Source organism: Seriola lalandi, unplaced genomic scaffold (assembly GCF_002814215.2).
Source record: "Seriola lalandi dorsalis isolate HSWRI2012SDOR001 ecotype SW California unplaced genomic scaffold, Sedor1 jcf7180002054767, whole genome shotgun sequence".
Lineage (NCBI taxonomy): Eukaryota > Metazoa > Chordata > Actinopteri > Carangiformes > Carangidae > Seriola > Seriola lalandi.
Genome location: NW_019525320.1, coordinates 1,840,489 through 1,862,476, shown reverse-complemented (window position 1 = coordinate 1,862,476; position 21,988 = coordinate 1,840,489). Strand labels below are relative to the sequence as shown.

The 21,988-nt window shown below is 41.9% G+C and overlaps 2 protein-coding genes across 2 annotated transcripts; one reads left to right on the top strand and one right to left on the bottom strand.

The window, feature by feature from the left end:
- The first annotated feature begins 1,559 nt into the window (after nt 1–1,559).
- On the top strand, nt 1,560–15,245 carry LOC111669015 (CD9 antigen-like). The gene is made up of 8 exons (XM_023425233.2): nt 1,560–1,809; nt 8,829–8,931; nt 11,384–11,481; nt 11,592–11,666; nt 11,778–11,861; nt 11,970–12,026; nt 12,173–12,256; nt 12,367–15,245. Exons 1-8 carry the CDS (start codon nt 1,741–1,743, stop codon nt 12,430–12,432), a joined length of 636 nt encoding a protein of 211 aa, XP_023281001.1. The 5' UTR covers nt 1,560–1,740; the 3' UTR covers nt 12,433–15,245.
- A 1,262-nt stretch (nt 15,246–16,507) lies between these two features.
- LOC111669007 (mitochondrial glutamate carrier 1-like) lies at nt 16,508–20,851 on the bottom strand. The gene is made up of 9 exons (XM_023425220.2): nt 20,718–20,851; nt 20,079–20,204; nt 19,715–19,770; nt 19,266–19,356; nt 19,065–19,183; nt 18,776–18,971; nt 18,530–18,687; nt 18,337–18,412; nt 16,508–18,202 (listed from the first exon to the last, which is right to left on the bottom strand). The coding sequence occupies exons 1-9, from the start codon at nt 20,738–20,740 to the stop codon at nt 18,043–18,045; spliced, it is 1,005 nt and encodes a 334-aa protein (XP_023280988.1). The 5' UTR covers nt 20,741–20,851; the 3' UTR covers nt 16,508–18,042.
- Between the last annotated feature and the right edge of the window lie 1,137 nt (nt 20,852–21,988).

The following is a 21,988-nucleotide window of genomic DNA, read 5'->3' as shown; positions in this document are numbered from 1 at the left end:
GGCTGTGGGGAAAATATTTATGTTGAACATGGTGCTACTGCTGGGTTACATGCTCCCAGTCACTGATGACACTTAGGGAAGAAATCCAGCACAGGCCCCTACTCTTTCCATTTCATTAATAGTCGATTTAGTTTGTATCTAGTTTGAAGTAGGCAGTGCTTTGTTCAGGATTGGATCCAGCAGCAAGAAGCCAGTGGTGTTTAAAAAAGTGGTTTAAAACTGATCAATATGGAACTGATGCAGGGATGGTTTAACTTAACCCAGACTGAAAAAAACCACCAGAGGCAAGGGGTCGTTTTGACTCAGAAACACAGGATTTTGAAAAAATAGCAGCCTAGGTCAGTTTTTAACAGTGATTTTTTTACTGTGTCATTGCCATAAAAAATGTCTGTTTTTCTCACAAACGCTATGATTTGTTTTTGATAAAAAGTTTGAACTTTTCCAGGACACTTACTCACTTAAACACATTTTCACTGCATCTTTAAAGATTAAGTTGAAGAAGGAGGAGGACAGCGGATGATAAACGTGTATCAAGTGGAATCCTTAACTCATCACTCTGGACTAAATTTTGTTCTATGGGGAGCAAACAGACAGAAGCTGGAGGTATTTTAGCTTCCAGTCCGTCTGTGGAGAATTAAAGCCAGACTTATTGATGAATAAGTCTGAAATTTCCTTTTATTTGCTCATTTATTTATATTTGACATTTTATGTTTAATTATTCATAAGAGTCTTACATTGCTGCACTGAAATCTGGTTTAAATGTACAGTAAAGGTTTAGGAAAGGTTACGATACTGCATCTTGCTGTTAGGAAATGACTCAGCACCTTATCATCATGTTTGTCTTGTAAAAGGAAGTTGAGTAAATGCGAGTTGTTTTCTAATACACCCAATTTCCACTTATATACTATAGGCTTGTTCATTTGCTGTCTTAGTAATACTTGCTGTTCAGTGTGTGAAGTCTGACTTTCCAAATGTTCTGTCATTAAATAGGCTGGTTCCCTTACTTCATGTGTGCATGACGACATTTGTGTGGTAATACAAATAATAATGATATGATAATATATGCTAATCCTATGATAAACATGAGGAAAACAGCCCACTATATATTGTAGGAAAACTATCTGATGCTACAGGAATTATAAGAAAACACCAGAAAACTCACCATTTTGTGGGTTTCATGCATATTTTAAGAATATTATAAAACCGTAAACGATGTCATCACAGTCCTGGTACATGGGAATTTAACATTTAAATGCCACAGTGTGACATGAGGTTACACATTTGGAGTCAAATACGAAATGGGCGCAGGCTACTTACTATATAGGCTAGTGAATGTCAGTGTGTATCAGTAAGGTAGGATTTTACGTTACAGGGAGAAAGACATTTCTGCCAAACACTTGCCAAGTTCCCATCGTATAGTCTCGGTCCCCCCCCTTTGGGCCCCCTCTGTATTATTGAAAGGGGCGGTCTGGAAAGAGTCTAAGCGGATCCTGCGGTGTTTTGAACGCGTGCACGCGCGCGCGTCCGTGTGTGTGTGTGAGCGAGAGAGAGAGAGAGAGAGAGAGAGAGAGATAGAGAGATACAGAGAGAGCGAGAGAGAGAGAGGGGTTACAGTGTCAAAGCTGCTTGATGCACAAGTGTTGTGACCGGGCTGGATCGTTATTGTCACACTGCGGAGCCAACAAGACCGTCTGAGCGTTTCACGGGGATCAGGGCAGAACACAGCAGCATCGAGCCAACATGGGGAAGGTGGAAGGTGGAATGAAATGCGTCAAATACCTTTTGTTCGTGTTCAACTTCATATTCTGGGTAAGTGCATGTTCAGCGGGTTGTGTGGTGATGATGATGAGATGCGAGTTGAGCGTAAATGAACACGGAGCAAGTGCAGCAGCGGCGGGCTCCTCACTCCGGTACATCTGACTTTCACAGACACGTGTTTTTCAGTAACGATGCTGACATTCATCCTCGCGTCCGACTCTAGTGCGCTTTATTTGGTTAGTTGCCGTCCGGCGTGGGTTTACCCTGCGTGGCGCGGAAAGGGTGACAGCCAGAGCTTTTTAGTTTTGGCTCACCGGGTTCAAATCAGATTTTCCACAGAGGAAAAAACCCGCCCCTTTTTTCCCGGGGAAGTGTGTTTTTGAAAGGAAGACTGAATGAAAAGACAGAGAGAGGGAGGGAGAGAGACTGAGAGACAGCATGGAAAACAAACTCAGCAGTTGGCTCATTGCGTCACATTGCTTCATTAACAAACACCACAGATCTGATTGATAAAGTGAAGTCACAACCAGCCTGAGGCATCACGCCCGCCACTGCTCCCTTTTCTATTTTATTATTTAAAGCAGCATTTGGGCCACTCTCAAGACAAACTGTCAGGTGGATGTGAAAGGTGTGTGTGTGTGTGTGTGTGTGTGTGTGTGTGTGTGTGTGTGTGTGTGTGTGTGTGTCCTTCATGCCTTCATAAACCCTGACATCCTTGTTAAATGCTATAAATGAACACACATTAATTTCAAGTCTGCAAGAAGTTGGTCTCCCCATGGATTGTGTGTGTGTGTGTGTGTGTGTGTGTGTGTAAGAGCACACTTTGGCTTATGTGTGCCACTGTGCACACTCCTTAGAGGGGAAGTTCCTTTGTGTGTGTGTGTGTGTGTGTGTGTGAGAGAGAGAGAGAGAGAGAAATTTTCCAACAAGCATCTGTGGAGTGGATCAGGCGCTGAGTGCACCGTGAATGGATCCATTGTGACAGCAGGACAATAGCATAACTTCAGTCTGTTGCTCCTGCCTGGCTAAGCAGCAGAGTCTGCCGGAGACCTAAACACAACACAAGTGGTCACACCACTGAGTCTCCACTTCACACTATTGCCCCTGCATCCAGGATGGGTGTGTCTGTCGCTAAAAATCTCCTTTTAATACATCTGAGCGTGGACATATTTCAACAGAGACAGGCAGGTGAAGACGAGAACGGACGAGAAAAAGGTGGAGAAGGAGGACAAGAGTGAATGCTTGGTGAGAGAAGAAGAAAAACACGACTAATGTGACAGGAAAGAAAAGGGTCATAGGGAGATTGAGAGGGATATTCATGTGCGTGTTTGCGCGCTCACATGGCAAAAGAGGGACAGTTGGCATGAACTTGACCCAGATAAAGATAGAAAATAGATCAGTATGAGGATAGTGGGATATTCTGTGGATGTGTGCTGTCTGTGTGTGTTAAATGACACACAGAACCTCACACACAAATAAACATAAACTGATGATCCTCCATATTTCAGTGCTGTCTCTGTGGGAGTTCTGCACATTCCCCATATTCTGTCAATGACAACTAAACAGTGATCACCCTCTGCTCATAATCACAGCATCCCAATCCCCCCCTGGGCTGCAGCCCCCTCTGTTGATGGTAGAGTCAGAGATGATGAGAAGAGTGTGTGTGTGATGAAAGCGGGTGGAGGAGGGGCAGATATGTTTCCCTTCAAATCCCCTGAGCGGACAGTAGAGCAGAGACAGGCTGCTGGGATGATGGGAGCTGTTAAACATACTGACACACACACACACACACACTTGAACCTGAATAATGAGGGAGTGCCATTCCCTTAACCACCCTTGTTTTCATCAATCAATACAATACTCTTTGTTTAAAAACCTCCATGTCACAGCATTGTGATGTAGTGAGATTCCTGCAGGGCTCAATTAACTAAACTGACAGTAATGTAACACAGGCCAAACTTTTGTATATATTACACTGATAGCTGCAAATACAACCCACTTACCCACTAACAGAACATCAATGCCTTGCTGGCTTCCCTGGGATCTGTTTGTGAGCTGTAGTTCACTAACTGCCCTATTTGGTCAAAAATTAAGCCCACAGGGCAAACAGTGTGGGGCAAACATTGCTTCACAGTGATATGTGTGAAAGGTGCAGCAAGATGAGTTTCTCCCACACATTTCCCCCCAGTTTTCTTGCTCCTCATCAAAACAAATGATATGACACAGTTTGGGAGTTTCTGAATCCTGTTGGTATTTACAAATATTTTAATAGTTACCTGTCCAACAATGAAAAACAATGTCATTGTCTATCTGTAAAAGTTTCATCAAGGCCACACCAGTGTTTGTGTTTTGTGCATTGCTTGCATTGCATTCGTTGCGCTGCAAAAGTTTCAGTCAACAGCCACACAGCTACTCTTCTTTATGAGCATGAGGTCCACACTGGAAATGTCAGGCTTCATCTCAGAGGAACCTAAAATATGTTAAATAAAACAGCTGCTTTTTAGCCTATTGAATGTTTTAATTTGTTGTGTAAAACACACTTAATAGTATTATAATATAACTCTTTAACCTAAAGTAATGTACCAAATATTTTCTCACGCTAAATGAAAAGTAATATCAAGTTCCACAAAATAAGAATGCACATTTAGAAACAGAACTGCCGCCATATTTTAAAATGATCAATTATATAAATTATAATAACACAACAAAAGTTAGCTGTTACAGACGTAAAAGTAAGTAAGGGGTCAGTGGCTTGTGTTTAAATGTTACAACTACCGACATTTCACACAGATGCAGCAAAATATGAACCAGCCACCATGTTTTAATAGTAACATCCTGGCCTATAAGGTAAATGGTCAGTGCCTGCCCTTCTTGACTGACAAGATGATTGTTTTCTAGATTTTTTTACTTTATAAAAAGAGCAATTGCATGACTAATGTCTTGTCTTTGGGAGAGTTCAGATTGCTGGGACTGTCATTGTACTTTCTGGGACTAGTGGCGTCCCCCAGGGCAGCGTCCTGGGTCTCTGGCTTTTTCTGTTAGGGTTAGCCAGTGATAAGTCAATGATCAGTAGGTGTTATTTTCTGATGCTGCACTGTTGTTTGTTTTGTTAAGCCTTTACATTTGGTAAACTTGGGGAAGTTGTATTTGGTTCAAAACTAAAATTATGCAAAACACCTGAGTTAATAGTAAAGGACTAGGGCCACTGTTAATTATCTTTTTCCTATTTTATTATTGTGGATAATATCTCAATATCTCTGCAGGGCAAGCATGTGTATGACGTGCGTTCAGGAAATTTAACAGACTAAGTTTCTTGCCAGACAGTCTCAGTTTATGCACAGGGATTGTTTGAAGCTTTTGGCATCAAGTCTGGTGCAGGGCCGATCTGATTATGCCTGTTTTTCCTGGATGGATGACTTATCAAAGGCGTAATAAATTACAGACTTCACAATACTTTACAAATCATATACAGTACAGTACAGGGTGTAGTGCAGCTGATCTTACTCCCTTGGTTAGATTTTAATTGGCAGGAGTTTATTCGTTAAGTTCAAGTGGTGTTGTGCCATGGTATTTTTATTGTTGGAATTATTTGTGTTTGGTTGACACTACCCTATATTATAGTTGATATTAATATTTAAAGACCACGACTGATGTGACTGACTTTAGTGAGATGTAATGTTGTTCACTGTCAAGTAAAATTACTAAATTACCAAACAAAATTTAAATACCTTTAAAGCAAGAATATTTTATTGCTTTAAAGATTTCCGATTAGTAGTGAAGAAAGTTTGTTTTCAAACCCGGAGATTTTTCCTTTTTGTATATAGATTTTGTATATAACTCTGCACAGCCATTAGTTAAAAATCAAAAGACTTTTCAAACATTTTGAAGATTTCTGGTACTGGCTTTGATATCAGCATGAACACGGAAACTAAATATTTTTCCAGTATTCAGCCCTGCAAACACTTTTGTGTGTGTTGTTGAGGTTTGTGTGCCACTACACTCCCCCACCCTCACCCATGGAAGAGTACAATGGGATTTACTCCACCCATAATTATCTCACTCCTATTTACACTTTCCTTCTGCCCATCATTTTTAATGTGCACTTGCATCTGTTTTCACAAACATGTGCCAGACAGGCAACACAGAGAACTATTTTTGTCAAGCTTGAATCACTCGCTACTTACTGCGGGATTTAAAGATGGTGTTTACAACAGTTTTGCTTTCATATCCTGTTCTTTTAATTTTACATTTTTAACTATTTTTTTTTTTTATTTGATTTTTTTCCTGAAAATAAGGTCTAACCTAGAAAGTGGATAATGCCGCAGACTGTCTCTGACCAACACCACAGCCCTGTGTCAGCTCAGCCCCTGTTCTCATGGAAATTCCCCCTCACAAAAAGACTATTTAACTGCACTGTTAAAAAGTAGGCCTTAAACCGTAAAAGAGCCTCAATAAAGCTTCAACACAGATTTCCATCCCCGTCCAGGAATATCCAGACATACAAACTATCTTCACAGGTGTTAGGACAGAAAGAGAGGACGTATAGACTATACAGTACCTATACAGAACACGGGTTAGAGTTTTATCTTTGTCTCAGGACAACATGCTCTTGTAGTCTATATCCTCAGGCAAAGAAAAAAAAAGATGATGGGTCCTCTAATAAGTTATTCTCTCTTTTCCTCTCTCCCTTCCCTCTCTTTCATTGTGTCTGTCTGTTTCCCTCCTATTGTGTGCATATAGTCACAGGGAGACAGTGGGTCTTTGTCCTGTGGGTGAGGTTGGGAGGGAGGGAGTGAGATGAGGTGGGGTAGAGGAGGGGGACACACAGAGATAAGTCAGAGGGGTGAGGGGCGTAGATTTGGGAAGTAGAGAAGCAGGGAGGAGGGAGGGGTGTGTTTGGTGTCAGCCTGGGTAATGATGGCAGACGAAGTGGTGGGGGGTAAAGCAGGAGGGGGTTGATTGTAAGCAGTGACGGGGTTAATGGGACCTATGGGATAGTGAGGCTCAGGAGTGCCTTGTGAATCCATTTAGTGTGTCAGCTACTGAAGGCAGTGTTGGACGTAGCCCCCCTTGTTTCATAATGAGACCCATCTATGCATCTGGTTTTGAAAAGCTTTTTAAATGTAGCCATAACAGTAATGAGGTTTGGCCGAGCTCTAAGCTCTTTTGAACTGTGAAACAACCACCTGCTCCTCCATACAGCGCGAACACAATCTACAGCAGTTTGGGATGACCCGGCTCTTCTAGCATTGCGTGCATATGAACACAATTCAGTGGGCAGTAGTCGTGCTCACCTCACACCTCCACCAACACCATCGCACCATCAGGTGTTCCAGCAAATACCACTGTTAAATAGATCCAGAGCCCCTCACTGGACCAATCCAGCCTGGTTCAGTAAGTCTACAGATCTGCAGCCTTCACTTCACCATGCTTTATCACTTTGGACCTGCTAATCCTGAAACTCCAAAAGCTCAGCTGTCCCATACATCACCAGGCAAACACTAAATCCTCAGTCTGGGAGGAAGCCAGCTTCCCAACACCTGTCCCATATCGATGCTTTACAACTGAGCTACTGGTTTTACCTCAGACCAACACCATAAAATCTAACCTGGAGTGGAGGAGAAGAGGAGTGGAGGCCGTGAGGATGAGGAGGAGAAACAGAAGATAAAGACCAAAATTAGAGAAATTACAGAACCAGAAATGAGTAGGGTAGATTTGGTAAACAAAAGGTCATAAAGTAAATTAAAGATACAGTCATGGAACTGTTTGTTTTGGCCTGAACTTGGCAACGGGGTTTGTTTCTCTTGATGTATTCAACTAACAGAGCTCAGGGACACAAAAAACAAACAGTCACACACACAGCGGTCTACCTAAACTCTGAGATCTAGGACACAGAGAGACCATGTGACGAGCACTCCTAAATACGGTCCATTTAGACAAATCATTTCATTTATCTACACACATACACACACATAGACACTATCTGTTTTGAAGCTCAGCTCAAAAAGGTTTTTAGACTGGATTATCCTCAGGGGGCATTGGGCTCAGTGATCATTAAAACCTCTCAGTATTGATCTGTCAGTGGAGCACCCACCCCAGTCTCAGCCCTTGAAAGCATCTTAGGTCTCAGAAAGGAGTATTTACTCCAAGCTCCTATGAATAGAGAAATAACAGTCAGTTAGCAAAGCAAGAGCATTGCCGGGAGTATGATTTTTTGTATCCGATGTATAGTAATGGTGGTTTAGATGAAGGAAAATATGAGCAACATGGAACCGCATTTCCAAACAAACAGGAGAGCCTGTTTCAGCTCAAGGTGCCACACTGCTGCCCACAGCCAAGCGGGTCATTTTCTCCCCACTGGGAAGCCAGAGCTCGCCAAGGGCTGATTGAAAGTTACACAAGTTGCATTTTGCTGGGATCTATTGCTGTAGAACACTTTAATAATCCACCCACGTAGCCAGACCTATTGTTTGACACAATATATGAAATTTTAGCCTAACTACCTTTTAATGAAATGATATTTCTGTTGCCTAGGTGCAAAGGGCGGAGGGCTGGAGTGGAAACTCCACAGCACCGGTTGCTGTCGTTATGTGGAAAATCACATTCAGGGAGAGCAAAAGAACGAGCCTTCTGAAGACCTGAAAAACATGCACTTCCACTGTTGTGCTTTAGATGAAAAGAATATTGCCTTTGTGATTAGTGCGGAGACCGATTCACAGCAAATGATGTCAGACCTTAAGCCAGGATAAAAATGATATGAAAAACATGCTTCACTATCAGATACATAACAGAAAACTGATCTACTTTTTAGCCAGTGTGTTTCTCTAACCATCTGCCTATTCAGCAATTGTTAAATCTTTAACCAGAACGGGTAGAAAGGAGGACGAGGGGAGACTAGTCAGGGAATACAGTCGGTATTTATTAGAGTTTGGTTGCAATTAAAGTCTGCATACACACAAGTCTCAAGAGTGCACGACTCCAGACCACTTCTTATGCATTTGTCTGTTTTTTCTCCGTATTTTCCACGTAGCACATCTCATTGTATGTATTTCTGTCCTATCTCCCTTCAGTTGATGGGATCCTTTGTTCTGGCAGTGGGGCTGTGGCTACGTTTTGACCCAGAGACTGTGTCTCTGCTCAATGGTGATAAGGCTCCAGATACCTTCTTCATTGGTGAGTACCATAACACACCTTGGCTAATCTCCACAGTCGATGTACACACAGATGTGTAGGGCCTAATAATAACATTCAACACGAGGCCATAATTCAGTACATGTGTTGAATAGTTCACCAAAGGTTTAGCTGAAAATCTGTGGAAATGCTGTTGCTGTCAACTTGAAATGATAAATTGTGTTTTCATCACCGCATTGGTTTTTTTTTTTTTTTTTCTTGTAAAGCACTGCTTGGGTTTGTGTTTTAAACATATGCAGCTGGGAAACCACTCTAAATGGGCCAAGGAAAGTTCAGTTGTTTCCCTATAAAATATCAGCAATTAGACTTTTATGCTGACTGATATCATCAATGGAAAATGGAAATTCAAGGCCATTCTCTTATTTTTGCTGTATTGAAGATAACGCGGCATTTTTAATAACAATTCTGAAAATTAAAGCTCTCTATTGCTATGACAAAATGTTGGGTTTGCCTGCGAATAAATGTCTGCCTCTGTGTCAGAGGGGATGTTCCGACCACAGGCCGCCCTCCATGCACACGCAAATACACAGAAATACACACTTCATTACCACATATAAAAGCCCCACACACACACACACACACACACACACACAGAAACAAATATCCCCTGCCTCTACACAAGTCTGTCTTTTTATGTGTGAATGTTTGACGTATGTGATTGTCCCAGTTTGACGGGTGTCCCACTACCAAGTTTTGCCGTACACAAATAAATTTCAGAATATTTTTTCAATATATTCAGTTCAATTCAACATCCTCTCACACTTTTTCTATTATTAGTTTGAATAACAGGAAATGGGTGCTTTACATGCATAAATGCACAAGGGAAACCACATGGCTGCTACACCACCTTTCAATCAGTCACCCTCCCCAGATGGAAAGAGAGAGACAGGGGGGAGGAGTGGGGACAGTTGAAAAGGCATATGGAAGAAGACAATCATAGAAACAGATGGGGATCCGTGGCAAAAGTTTGTATCAAAAACAAGATGGGACGTCAGATGAAATGACAGTGCAGAATGGGCGAGAAGAGGAGAGAGAGGTGTTTAGCCGTCCAGCATGGGATTACCGTCTCCACACTGAACTATTCTTTTCAGCCCTCTGACTGATTGGCACTTTCTTTTCTTTCCCAAATCCAGCTGTACTGCTGAGGGTGATATCGTTGCGTAATGGCGGACAAGTGTTTCCTTAGTGATTGTTGTTGTAGTACAGTGAGTCCTATAATAGTGTAACATTATTTCATCACTTCTCTCTGTCTGCTTGTGTTTGTGTGTGGACCGAGACTCAGATGTCCATGTGTGTCGACAGAGGATGAGTGGCCTCTGTCAGGTCCACTGAGAGTATAGTGCTACACATGGCTTTGACAGCTGAGAGCACTCAACAGTTGCTATGCCTCGTTCCCATGGCTTCAAGCCCAGGACATACCTTCTTACTTTGAATGATGTATGATAAGAAAATTAGAACAACTTCAGACTAAGAGCTAGATAAAGAGAAAAGCAGTACAGTCTTCTTGGAAAGTAGAAACCGCATCTTGTTAAGTTGTGTTGATGCGGCAACGTCGCTTGTCAGCAGCTTGCTGACTGATCATTTGACACCTCCAGCTGGCAACTAAACTGTCCTTCCTAACAACAAAGGAAATGGCACTCCCATCTCAATTATTGTATCACATCAAGTCTTTTTGTTGACACACTGGGATCCTATGAACCGATCCTCCTTACTCTTTCCCACATGAGCCCACGTCATCACCTGGGGGCTGATGCGTCCTCTCTCACCCCGTCCTCTGCAGAGCTGTCGCCTAGCAACAGACCCCACCTGTGTAAGAGCACACTTGTGGAACCAATCTGTTGTTGGGTTCCTCCCTGCAGACCTACCCATGATGTACTTTTCCTAATGAGAGGGTTTAGGGGAGATAAGGGCATCTACGGGACATGAAGCATCCCACTAAGAGCTGCCACTTAAAACAGGATCATGCTAAGAAGGCTTTTTACAAGGCATCTCGTATGCCTTGTGAAACAAATGGCAACAAGTGGCTCTAAAAAGGGATCTGACAAAGCATCAATCACTTTGCTGCCATTTGTTCAGCTGACCACAGAAATAGTACTGTCTGAAATGTTAATGCCACAGTCTGAGCCAGTCTGACCACTTCACTTCACATTCTTAGCTCTGTGCTGCCACCTGCTGGTGTTGTACCAAATGAAAATTGCCAGATGAACTAGAGGAGAAAAGCAAAGCATTTTTTAACAGAGATTTCCCGGTGAATCAACGTACAGAAGAAAAGCGAATGCACCATTTTAGTCCAACTTATCGTAATTATGTTAATGTACAAAATCTCTCAAAATAAATGATATTCTGACGTGTGTTTTCCTCATGACTAAAGGTCTCGTTTACAATTGCCCTTACCGGATGTTAGTGACAACCTTCTTTTTCCCTGTTCCCCCAGGTGTGTATATACTGATTGGTGCTGGCAGCCTGGTGATGTTGGTTGGTTTCTTTGGCTGCTGTGGAGCTGTGCGAGAATCTCAGTGCCTGCTGGGTTCAGTGAGTGCATATGCACACAAAAACATGAGCAAAAACTGAACTGAAATGCATCTGTATCCTATTTACAAGTATTGTGTACTTACTTTCATCTGTGGATTTTTTTTTTTCAGTTCTTTGCCTGTTTGTTGATCATCTTTGGAGCTGAGGTGGCAGCGGGGGTGTTTGGATTCTTAAACAAAGACAAAGTACGTTTGTTATTTCATAGCTTAAGTAGTTAATATGATGTTTTAACATACTACAATAAGTGTGAGAAGTCCTGATTGCACCACGCCATTCGCTCTTCCTCTTTCACACAGATCGTCGAAGACGTTCAGAACTTCTACACAACAACTTACAATGAAAACAATAACAGCACTATGATCATCTCATACCAGAAAGTAGTAAGTAAAAAAAAACAACACATTTAGGCTAACCTTTGACAGGAAAATAGCACGAGCTAATGGCTTATAATATGTTTCATCCTCTTATATTTTTTTTCCCACTTTCAGCTGAACTGTTGCGGAACCGCCGCAAACCCCTGCCCTGATCCCCAACCAGATACCAAGGTAAGATCTGTCACCAGCTCCAGACTCAGGATGCCAGTTCTATTCTGCCCTTTATTTGTTGAATGAATGAGTCATGGTGCCATACAAAACATCCTGGTTCCCTCGAGGCTTAACACTGCTTGACTCCTCTTATCTTTGCTCTGCAGGACTGTGAGACAGGCATCAAGGAGTTCTTCAACAGTAAGCTCTACATCATCGGGTACGTGGGCATCGGCATTGCTGGAGTCATGGTGAGTCTGGATCTGAGAAGAGCTGAAAACACACAGACACACGCAGACTGTCATCGAGAATTGTTTTATTTACCAAAAAAATAAATAATAATCTCTTTCCCTCTCAATAGATCATTGGGATGATCTTCAGTATGGTACTCTGTTGTGCCATTCGCAACAGCAGGGAGGTTATCTAAGCTGGATCCTTGACCTGTACCCCTCACCCCTCCTTTACTCAACCCCCGAGAGACTGTACAGCCATCAGATAAAATGTCAACCCCTGTCCTATCATCCACCCAGCGACCCAGGAAACTGACCATGCTCTAAAACTTCCGTTTCGTCTGCGGTGCTCAACTCAGCTCTCCTGACCTGATCTTTATTCTCTCTGAAATTTTATTTATTTATTTGCCGTCACAAGCTAAGTAGCAGAGTTGACTTTTCATAACAGGCTGGTAATTCACATTTCCAGTAGGAACAGAATAATTTGCGATGTTGCCCTGACAATTTGTCAAGATTGTTTTTCCTCATGGCCATTTGGCTACCACTACAAATTTTAACCCACATACTGTCACAGGAGCGTCAATGCTTTTTCACACTGCCTTGACACTGACCCTGTGGCTGTGGGAAACTTAAGCCCAGAGAGAGCAATCCGAGGTGAAGGCAGCTGTGTGTGCTTATCTGTGCACACACAAATCAAGACACACACGGATGCGCACACATAAACACAGCAATGTTGTGTTACGTGAGACGGCAGCCTTGTCTGGCGTCTCGTAGGGGAGTCCTGATTGGTGGAATCAGAGTTGAGTGTCAAGAGAGGGAATGGCCCGTGAATGTTTCGAGAATGCATCCATCATGCAGCCCGAATGGTCTTACTCACACACATACAACATGCTGTATACGCACTCCGCGAACTATGCAATCAACACAGGTTGCTCTTTATAAGGAAAATCCACAGTTATCTTAAAGGACTAGTTCAATATTGTTGGGGAATACTCTCATTCACTTCCTTACTGAGGGTTAGATTAGAAAATATCTAACTCATGTACGATAAGTATGAAGCTACGGCCGGCAACTGGTGAGATTAGCTAAGCACAAAGACTGGAAACAGAGGGAAATAGCCAGCCTGGCTCTGTGTGGATCATTTTGGAGAGATTTTGTTCTCACTTTACAGAGCCAAACGACCTCTTGTGCCCAGTTTTTATGCAGCTGTAGCCTTATATTTTCCACACAAAGTGGTGTCGATCTTCTCCTCTGCCTCTTGGTAAGAAAGCGTATTTCTTAAAATCTTGAACTATTCCTTTAAAGGACCAGACCAGTGGGTTTGCCCTTTTTAGTTCATTTACTACAAATCATGCACAGTTTGAACTAAAAGTTAACCACTTTGAAAACAACACTGGAACGTTTCAGAAATGTTCACTGTGGTGGGTTTATATATTCAAGTAGGTCATCTGTTGAGCAGAAACGAATGGGGAGGCTGCATGTAGTGGTAGGAAAAGTACTGTACATCAAAACATCTAAAACCATGTAGTGTGCATGATTTTGCAGACACGCTGGTCTGATCCTTCAAAGATGATTTAAATTTTTAAAAAAAGCCAACTGAATTACGAACCAAATTCCCTCGTCATCCCGAAGGAAAAGCTCCTCATCTATACGGCGAAGCGACTCAGTGACATAAATACCACTTCCTACCCTTAATAATATGTGTGCTCCCTTATGTAAGAGAGTACCCTGGAGCTAGACCATATGGATATGTTTTCAGGCTATACATATACTAGCCGGTCAACTGAGAATAGGTGCTGTCACTGTGAAATCCAGTTATCCGAGCCAGATCTTTGATGTCTTCCCAGCTCTTCCATCTTTTTCCCCCTGTGTGCCTTAAAAGTACACCGCCCACAACAAAAACCCCAAGGAAATCACCCCTGTATTCTTCCCATTTTATTGACCTCAGCAGATAGGAGGGCTGTTGGATAGAGACACATTTATCCAGGTTAAATCAGGCCAGTGTTTGAATTTGAAGGGTTTATTCCAAGTGTCAGGACTCCAGTATGTAAATATGTTTGAGTTTTTTTTTTTTTGTTTGTTTTTTGTAGTTGTACATTATTTGTGGCTGATGTGATAGTTACTATTTAACATGCTGTGTGTAGACAGACGCTTGCAGTAGTTATACCATGCTTTAGTCATGACAGTGTAGTCAAACCAGATCCACACAGCCAAAACAGTCTCTTAACGTGCCTTTCTTCGATATCCAGCTATTTTTGAACAACAGGCTGTCTGAACGTAGCAGAAGTGTACATATGTTTGTAGAGTTGGACCGCTATTAATTGTCATTCACAGTGGACGAGTAGCACATATGGCTCGACTTGCCATTATTGTTTTGGTGTGTTTTTGAGCGTGGCACTCCACTGTGTCTTCTCAGCCAAGAGAGCTGAAGTGGTGAAAAGAACAGTTTTCTCTTCCAACTATTTCAAAAGCCTTTTGGTACTAATAAAAATCTATTCTCAGGACTCTAAACAATAATCTGAATGTTGATGAAGTCCAGATGATCAAACTATACGGGACACAAGCACTTGTGAATATTATTTTTGCTTGTTTTTTTTTTCACATTTTAGTGTGATTTTAAACATGTGAGGACACAACAAAGGCTTAATTACCACTTCAGGCTGTTAGGATGACAGTAGGTAGTGTTTACTCTGAGGACGGAGATGACACAACAGAGTCACTAGACTGTCACTCCAGAGGCTCTGTGGAGCTAAAATAGGAGGAACGAGGAACAGTTTAGTGCTACTCAATCCACAATGCTGTTGCTGTGTTCCTCAGTTATATTTGTTTTGAGCAAATCTGGAGATGTAATGTACTGTGCTCCTAAAAAAAAAAAAAAAAAAAAAAAAAAACTGTGTACACAGTCGAGCCTTTCATAGTTGATTGTGTGTTAATTTATTTTAATACCATTCCAGGCTTCTCAGGAAGATAGGTGATTGAAGTTTAATAAAGCTTTTAAAGTTTTACAGAGTTTCCTGTGTCAGTTTCCTTCTTTCATCACAAAGGCCGTACATGTTCCGACATTGTCAGTTTATATTAATGTTATATTGAAATCTGGTAAGCTTTCACAGGAACTGACACACTGGTCCATTACTGAAGTGACGTGACAGTGTGTCAGATGTCTTCTTCCAAGGGAGCAGCAGGTTTACAGATGTGTCAGGATATCTTTGTTGATTAAAAAACAGAGTAGGCCTTTTTGGAGAAGGTTCAAAGGTCATTTGCATGGCACACAAAAAAAAAAAAAACAGTTTTTTAATAGTTGAAGTATTTTTTCATTTACTTTTCTGGTTCTGACAAGTATCTTTACATGGGATTTTTCTTATTTTACTTGTGACTCTTTATCATGATGTCAGTCAGCATCAGTCCACCATAACACACACGGCCTCAGTCACATACTCTGCTCGCAGCATGGCTTATATACCAGTAAGTCCGCTTCCAATGACCTCCAGTATTGAAATACAACCTCCACATCAAGCCAAACGTAATTTACGCAGGCTGATAATTTCATGTGACATTTTAAAACGATTTTTTTAATTGTTTGGAACAAAACATAAAAACGTAGATTTCTAAATTTAGCTGTGTATACTGTAGTTGTAGGTACAAATTTAGAATCAGGAATGGGATGACCCCCAGGCACATGAAGACTAATTGGCTGTAGTACACAGGAAATAGGTCATTCGGGTGGTGTGAATGAGTTATATTTACAGATTATGGTTTTAATGCAGCTTGTTTAGAATTTAAATCTTCAATGTAACATTTAAGATCATTTTATACACATTCAAACTTCTAACTTATTACATCCTCACGTTATTTCTTTTATAATTCCTCCCAGTTGATTGTATTTGATATCTTGTGTGATTAGGTAGGTTTCCAGGTTTAGTCGCATGAGTCTCATGTCAAGAGTTTCACCTTTCTGCACTTGAGCTTAAAGGGCAGCTGAATATTTAGCTGAGTGTATAGTTATGCGTGCGATGAGGAATACCCAGTGTAGAGTTACCCCAACACTGCAGCATGAGCATTTTCACTGCCACTAACTTATCCTTGCCAGTGATGCATGTGTGGGGGAGTAGGGTAACACCTTTCAAGCTTGCATCAGAAAAAGCACTAGTATACAGTCAACCTGTCCCAATAGCCCTACCTGAGAATGCATGAATGAACACTATAACGTACACTATAATATGCAACACTTCAGGCTACACGCACTCCACTCCACAAACAACACAAATAAAACACTGAATTTATAAATATTTATTCGGCATTTAAAAATCTGTATTTACATGTGTAATTCTAAAATGAACTTAGAAAATAGATAATTATCTTCTCGACTGGTTTTGACATGTTGAAATGTTGAAAATTGTTCTCAATTTGAATTCAACTTACACAGTTTGAGAAAACTGAACAAATACAGGATATATATATTTACATTGGTAAAATTGAAAGTACTTTGACCCATGAAATTTGCCAGAAATAAAAGAGTGCAGCCCGACACTGCACTTGGTTCTGCCTCAAAGTGCCAATAATGATACATTTGTGTGAGCTCCTCTATTTTCTAACTGACTAGAAAAACCTGAGCAGTCACAGTCAACTAAGAGAAAGTGCCTAGCCCCCCCCCCCCAGACGACTTGGTCCCAAAAGCACTTCAGAGTCTTGTCCATCATCACTCTAGTTTAACGACATTTAACAACATCACTTTCACCACAAAAAGCTGCTCTCCAAAGTCAACTGTAGTGGGCCTCACTGAACTGTTTAGCTTGCAAGTTACGTAAGAGTTGTGTACAGGCTGCCACAGTAATATTCACAGTGCCCAGTAAAAACCCCAAACACCTCAACCGCAATTATTTTTCAGAGCAAACAACAGAAAGCTTCTACGGTAGGGTATTGTGTTGTGACCAACTATTTAAAGAGCAGTGTAGATACCGAGAATGGGTAAACTATTTAGAGCGTGGAAAAACCACTCCTTGTTACGGAAAAGTAATGCAGCACAGAATCACTGTGTAGCACAGCAGTGGATAGGAGGAAATCCACATGTTTGTTTCGAATAAAAGCCACCAGGTCTTTTCCCAACCGGGCTGTTTAGAAGACAGCATGTGGCAATCATTTTGTTAACAACATTATTTACCAAATTACATCTACTTTAAAAACAAATACACTATATACTGTACACAGACCGGAATCAACATCCATGGCCCAGTTTCACATGTAACCCTTTAAAACAGGATTGAAGCTATTCAAGTAAAGTTTCAATATTCTGCTGTTGTCAATTGGTGCTCCTTCGCACACTTTGCAACACTGTGTAACAGCCATCACCGAGTGAATGCCAAGATGGGGCAGTTGGGAGGGATACACAGGTTAGGGTTACTGTGGAGGGTAAGTGATACGGGTTGCATTTAGGGGTATGGTCTAAATCTAAGGAAAGAGGGGGGAAAGGTTTGGTGCCGCAGGAGTGGACTCAAGTCTAACGTGGGTAAAATGGTGATCTATGTTGGACTATCAAGTCCCTCAGTGAGGAAAGCGATTCCTTTCTCGCGATAAGCTCCACTGAAGCCCATATGGACAGGTGTGTTTCAATCTCCCTCTCTTAGATAAGAGATAGTTATGCTAAAAGGCATAATTTGAAACCATTTTGAAATAAAATGGCATCTCTCTGGTCCCTTTAGCGTTTTACTCTGAAAACCTCCAGCAATAAAGAGGTACACAGTAATGGAGAGCTGGGTCCATAACTGCCTGTAATTTAATGAGGCGGCAGAAAGACTAAGGGAACAGCTTGTTTATGCAGAGTAGATGTTGTGGGGGGTGTACCCCAGCAGGAACTCTCCAACTCCTACAGAGTACACAACCTGGGCAATGCCAAAGAGTGGAGCAATAACCAGGGCCCGGCAACTGGCCCCCTTGAGGAACGCTCCGGGCCCCTCCTTTCTCAGGATATTTCTGCAATAGAGGACAGAGTACAGCGTTAGGGTGGAACTTATGCCATTATGTGCCAACGCCAGAGGGGCAAAGGCACAATGCTTGACTCATCCCAGTTATATCTGCTGGAAATCCAATAATAAACATAGGATTACCTGACACAGTCCACCACTCCATTGTAGGTTTCCTCATTAGCTCCTTTTTTGAGCGATTGTAGCCTTGTCTTGACCACTGCACAAGACATAAACAAAACTTATTTCAGTTGAGAATTTATAAAAATCTGCAAAACATCAGTTCCCAGTTCCCCAAACATTGAGCAGATATCTCTGTGTAGACCGAGTCCCTCACCGTCACAGGGGCTGACAGCTACTGCAGCAATGGATCCAGCCGCACAGCCAGACATGAAGGACCAATAGAAGGGCACAGATGGGTCCTCAGATGAATGCTGGCCGAGCTGGTGCAGATGTGCGAAAAGAGGGAAGTACACAACGGAGAATGGGATGTCCCTGGAAAGACAACAGACAAGCATATTCACTAAAGTAAGAGACCGCTAACCGAGGATGGAAAAACTTTTGAAGCAAGGCCACATCTCACCTCATCAACGTGGCCCCGAGTCCCCTGTACAGCCCCGTGACTCCTTTGGTCCTCAGCAGCTCTCTGGTGATCTCTGTGGCGGACACTCGCATGACTTGAGGTGCAGGGCTGGTGTTATAAGCACGGCTGAGAACAGCACTGGTCCCCCCCATCTTCAGAGTGGCTACCACGCTAGGCATCACCCTCTGCTGGGCCGCTAGCAAGAAACATGAAACAAGGTGTAAAAAGTAACATCCCAAAGCACAATTTGATGCCGGTAATCTATTCTGCTGCTTTGTCTTGTAATTACCTAGCCTGCCAGCATCCTGCAACTGGATCTTGAGCATCTCCATGGGTGTTGTGATAATGACCTGGCACATTCCTGCACAGCATCCTGCCAACATCTCCTTGAACACCGTCAACTTGCCACTGAAGACACAGACACCAACTTAAAAACCAAGAACGTCATTGCAATACAAGACTCTTATCTCTTTCAGTCCTACCAACTCACCTGTCTTTGCTCAGCTGGTGGCGGAAGAAGTCATTAGCAGCTAGCTTGATAGCCTTCTCTGGGGTTACCAGGGTGAGATTTACTGCAGCACCTGCAACAACAAGCACTGCTCATGACAAAACGTAATTTTGATTAAAAAAGAAACACAACCACTCTCGTTGAACCATAGCCAGTCAGCACATTTTGCATAGCAAAGATAAATGAAACAAATAATCTATTTCATAAAACTGGAACAGTAGATGTAACAAATGAACAGGCAACAGGGTGTCTGTCTGTGAGGGATATTAATTCCACTTCCTGGATCTCAGAGGTTGTAAATCAGACAATGACATTTGCACATATAATTAATATAAACTCTTACTTAACTTAGCAAAAGTAGGATAAGTTTATTCAAGGCAATTATTCAACATGTCACAACAGTTAAGTATGGCCAGTCTGACTAGTCTTACCTCTATACATGCCAAAGTAGCCTTCAGATCTGACAGTCTTTATGAGGCAATCCATCCTGAGGAGAAAGAAATAGATTAGCTGTGCACAGAAGGTTGTCACGTTATATTCTGCTGTGTCAAATTATGTTTTGCTATCACAGAATGGTGTACTCAACAAAAAAACAAAGTGCAGAAAATCTTAAAAGTTTAATTTGTTCCCAAAATTGGGACAACAGCTCAGCTCGCTCTAAAAAGGTTTCACTGAAAGGCGATGACTTCAAGAAACTGACATGGTAAGAAAAGGCCATTATGTGTACATTTAATTAAGTAAACAGTATCACAAATACAGCACAGATTTCAGTGATCTTCTCTCCAAGAACCTTACATGTTCTTGTAGAGTTGCTGCCCGCTGCGCTGGTTCTGCAAGCGGGTCTTGGCCAGGTCGATAGGAAACACACAGGTGACTCCTACCATGCCTGCAATCCCTCCATTGATCAGTTTGGCCGGGAGGCTGTTCAAGAACAAGTCACAACAGACATGCAGATAACAATCATTCCTATTCTCATTACATTTGCCAGTAGAGTAAGGTGGGGCGCTCCCAGGTAGAGTGACAGAACCTGCTGAAAGTGAACAGTACAAGAAGTTGTCATCTAAAGCACAAGACTGAGGACCTTATCTGTGTGGGAAAGTAATTAAATATATTTCTTTGGGTGTGTATATGTGTTTGTGGTGTGTGAGGCATTAGCATTGCAACAGAACTGGGTACAGAGTGACTCTGCCTCTGGGAAACTAGTCCTCCAGAAATAACTTGTAAACAGAGTAAATCAAACAACATACACCTATGTGTCTGAGCCATTACACTTCACAAGGCATCGACGATTTGCCAAGTAGAAACAACAGATTGCACACTAGAACAGTTTACTATATAAAATTAATGTAATTAAATAATTAAGGCATGCTTTATTCCTGTTTTTTTCTTTAAGCAGCCCACACATAATTCTGGAGGGTCTGGTCGGGTTCATACCTTATCTGCTGTTGCTGGGCCATGGTTCTTAGTTGTCTTAGTGCAAAAGTTGGTCAGCAGCACAAAGGAGGAGGCCACAGAGGGAGAGCAGGCTGAGAGTCCCTGAGAGACGCTGAGCAAGGCAAGAGTAGAAAGAAGCTCGGGGGTTATATATGCATAGAGGCATGCCCAGCCCTGCAGATACCAGGATAAATTCGACATTGCTCTCCACCCCCCCTGCGCTGCTAGCCAAGAAATGGAGCCAGAGTCAGTCGTCACCTTACCAATCTGCAACCACAATGCAAATAGCTTCCCTCGGATACACCTGCCATTAACTGTGCCAGGAAGCCAATTCCTTTTGCAAATAGGACCTCTGTTCAAATTACAATTTATCTTTTTATCTATTTCATCTTATTTGTAGCAGTTGGGCAATTTGGTTCTAGAGAATCTGGCAACATAAATGACAGGACTCATGCTGTCTGTGCTTAATTGCTTATATCACTTATGTATAGACAGAACTATATTTCTGCACATCCATAGTTTTTCATATACACATTCAGAACAAGTCAATAATAAAGCTCTTCAAGAAGAAACTCAAATGATCATGACTTTTCTCTCTAACTTTAACCTTTTTCCTTCTAAAATGTAAAACCTAAACAGATATCAAGTGCAGCTCAAAGGCGCCCCAAGTGGTCATGGTGATTAACAAAGCAATTCTGATCATATGTGATCTTCTATGTGGGGTGTGCAGGGAAAAAAAGTGGATGCTTTGACCGAGTGCTACCACCAGTTTTCTTTTTTCTTTTTTTTTTTTTTAAATCAGTGAACCTATCTAAATAGTAAAGTGTCATCGTTTTAGGCTGGTGAAAGCTAGTGGTAATGTAGCTGTAGCAGAGTATAAGGTGTGAGATTGATTTTGAACGTTAACAGTATCGGCTCTGAATATGTCCTGACGTTTCACATCCTCTAAACCATATTTTGCACATTTGTCACACCTGTCCTGGCCTTTAACGGGCTACAGTACACTGACCAGAAATACTAGCAAGCTTAGTGTCACTGCAGTATTAATTTAAAAAAAATAAATAAATGAGAGCATGCGGCACCCACCTTGAAATGAAGATTTAATACAGCTGTGGCAAAGTTTAACTGCTTCCAGCACTTCCTCTATACAGCTGCTGAAGTGAATGAGTGAGTGAGTAAGTGAATGGATGAGGGAGGGAGGGAGGGAGGCAGCGAGAAAGCGCGTGCAAACGCAATGGGAAAGTTTCTTTTTGTAAAGTGGGATGGATCAA

Excerpts from the sequence above, each read along its gene's own strand:
- LOC111669007 (XM_023425220.2), bottom strand. The coding sequence starts at position 20,740 with ATGGCCCAGCAACAGCAGATAAG. Across the intron at positions 18,688-18,775 it reads CTCGGGGCCACGTTGATGAG|GGACATCCCATTCTCCGTTG; the intron begins GTGAGATGTGGC and ends TTGTCTTTCCAG. Across the intron at positions 18,413-18,529 it reads AGCTGTCAGCCCCTGTGACG|TGGTCAAGACAAGGCTACAA; the intron begins GTGAGGGACTCG and ends TGTCTTGTGCAG.
- LOC111669015 (XM_023425233.2), top strand. The coding sequence starts at position 1,741 with ATGGGGAAGGTGGAAGGTGGAATGAAATGCGTCAAATACCTTTTGTTC. Across the intron at positions 11,482-11,591 it reads CTCAGTGCCTGCTGGGTTCA|TTCTTTGCCTGTTTGTTGAT; the intron begins GTGAGTGCATAT and ends TTTTTTTTTCAG. Across the intron at positions 12,027-12,172 it reads ATCCCCAACCAGATACCAAG|GACTGTGAGACAGGCATCAA; the intron begins GTAAGATCTGTC and ends TTTGCTCTGCAG.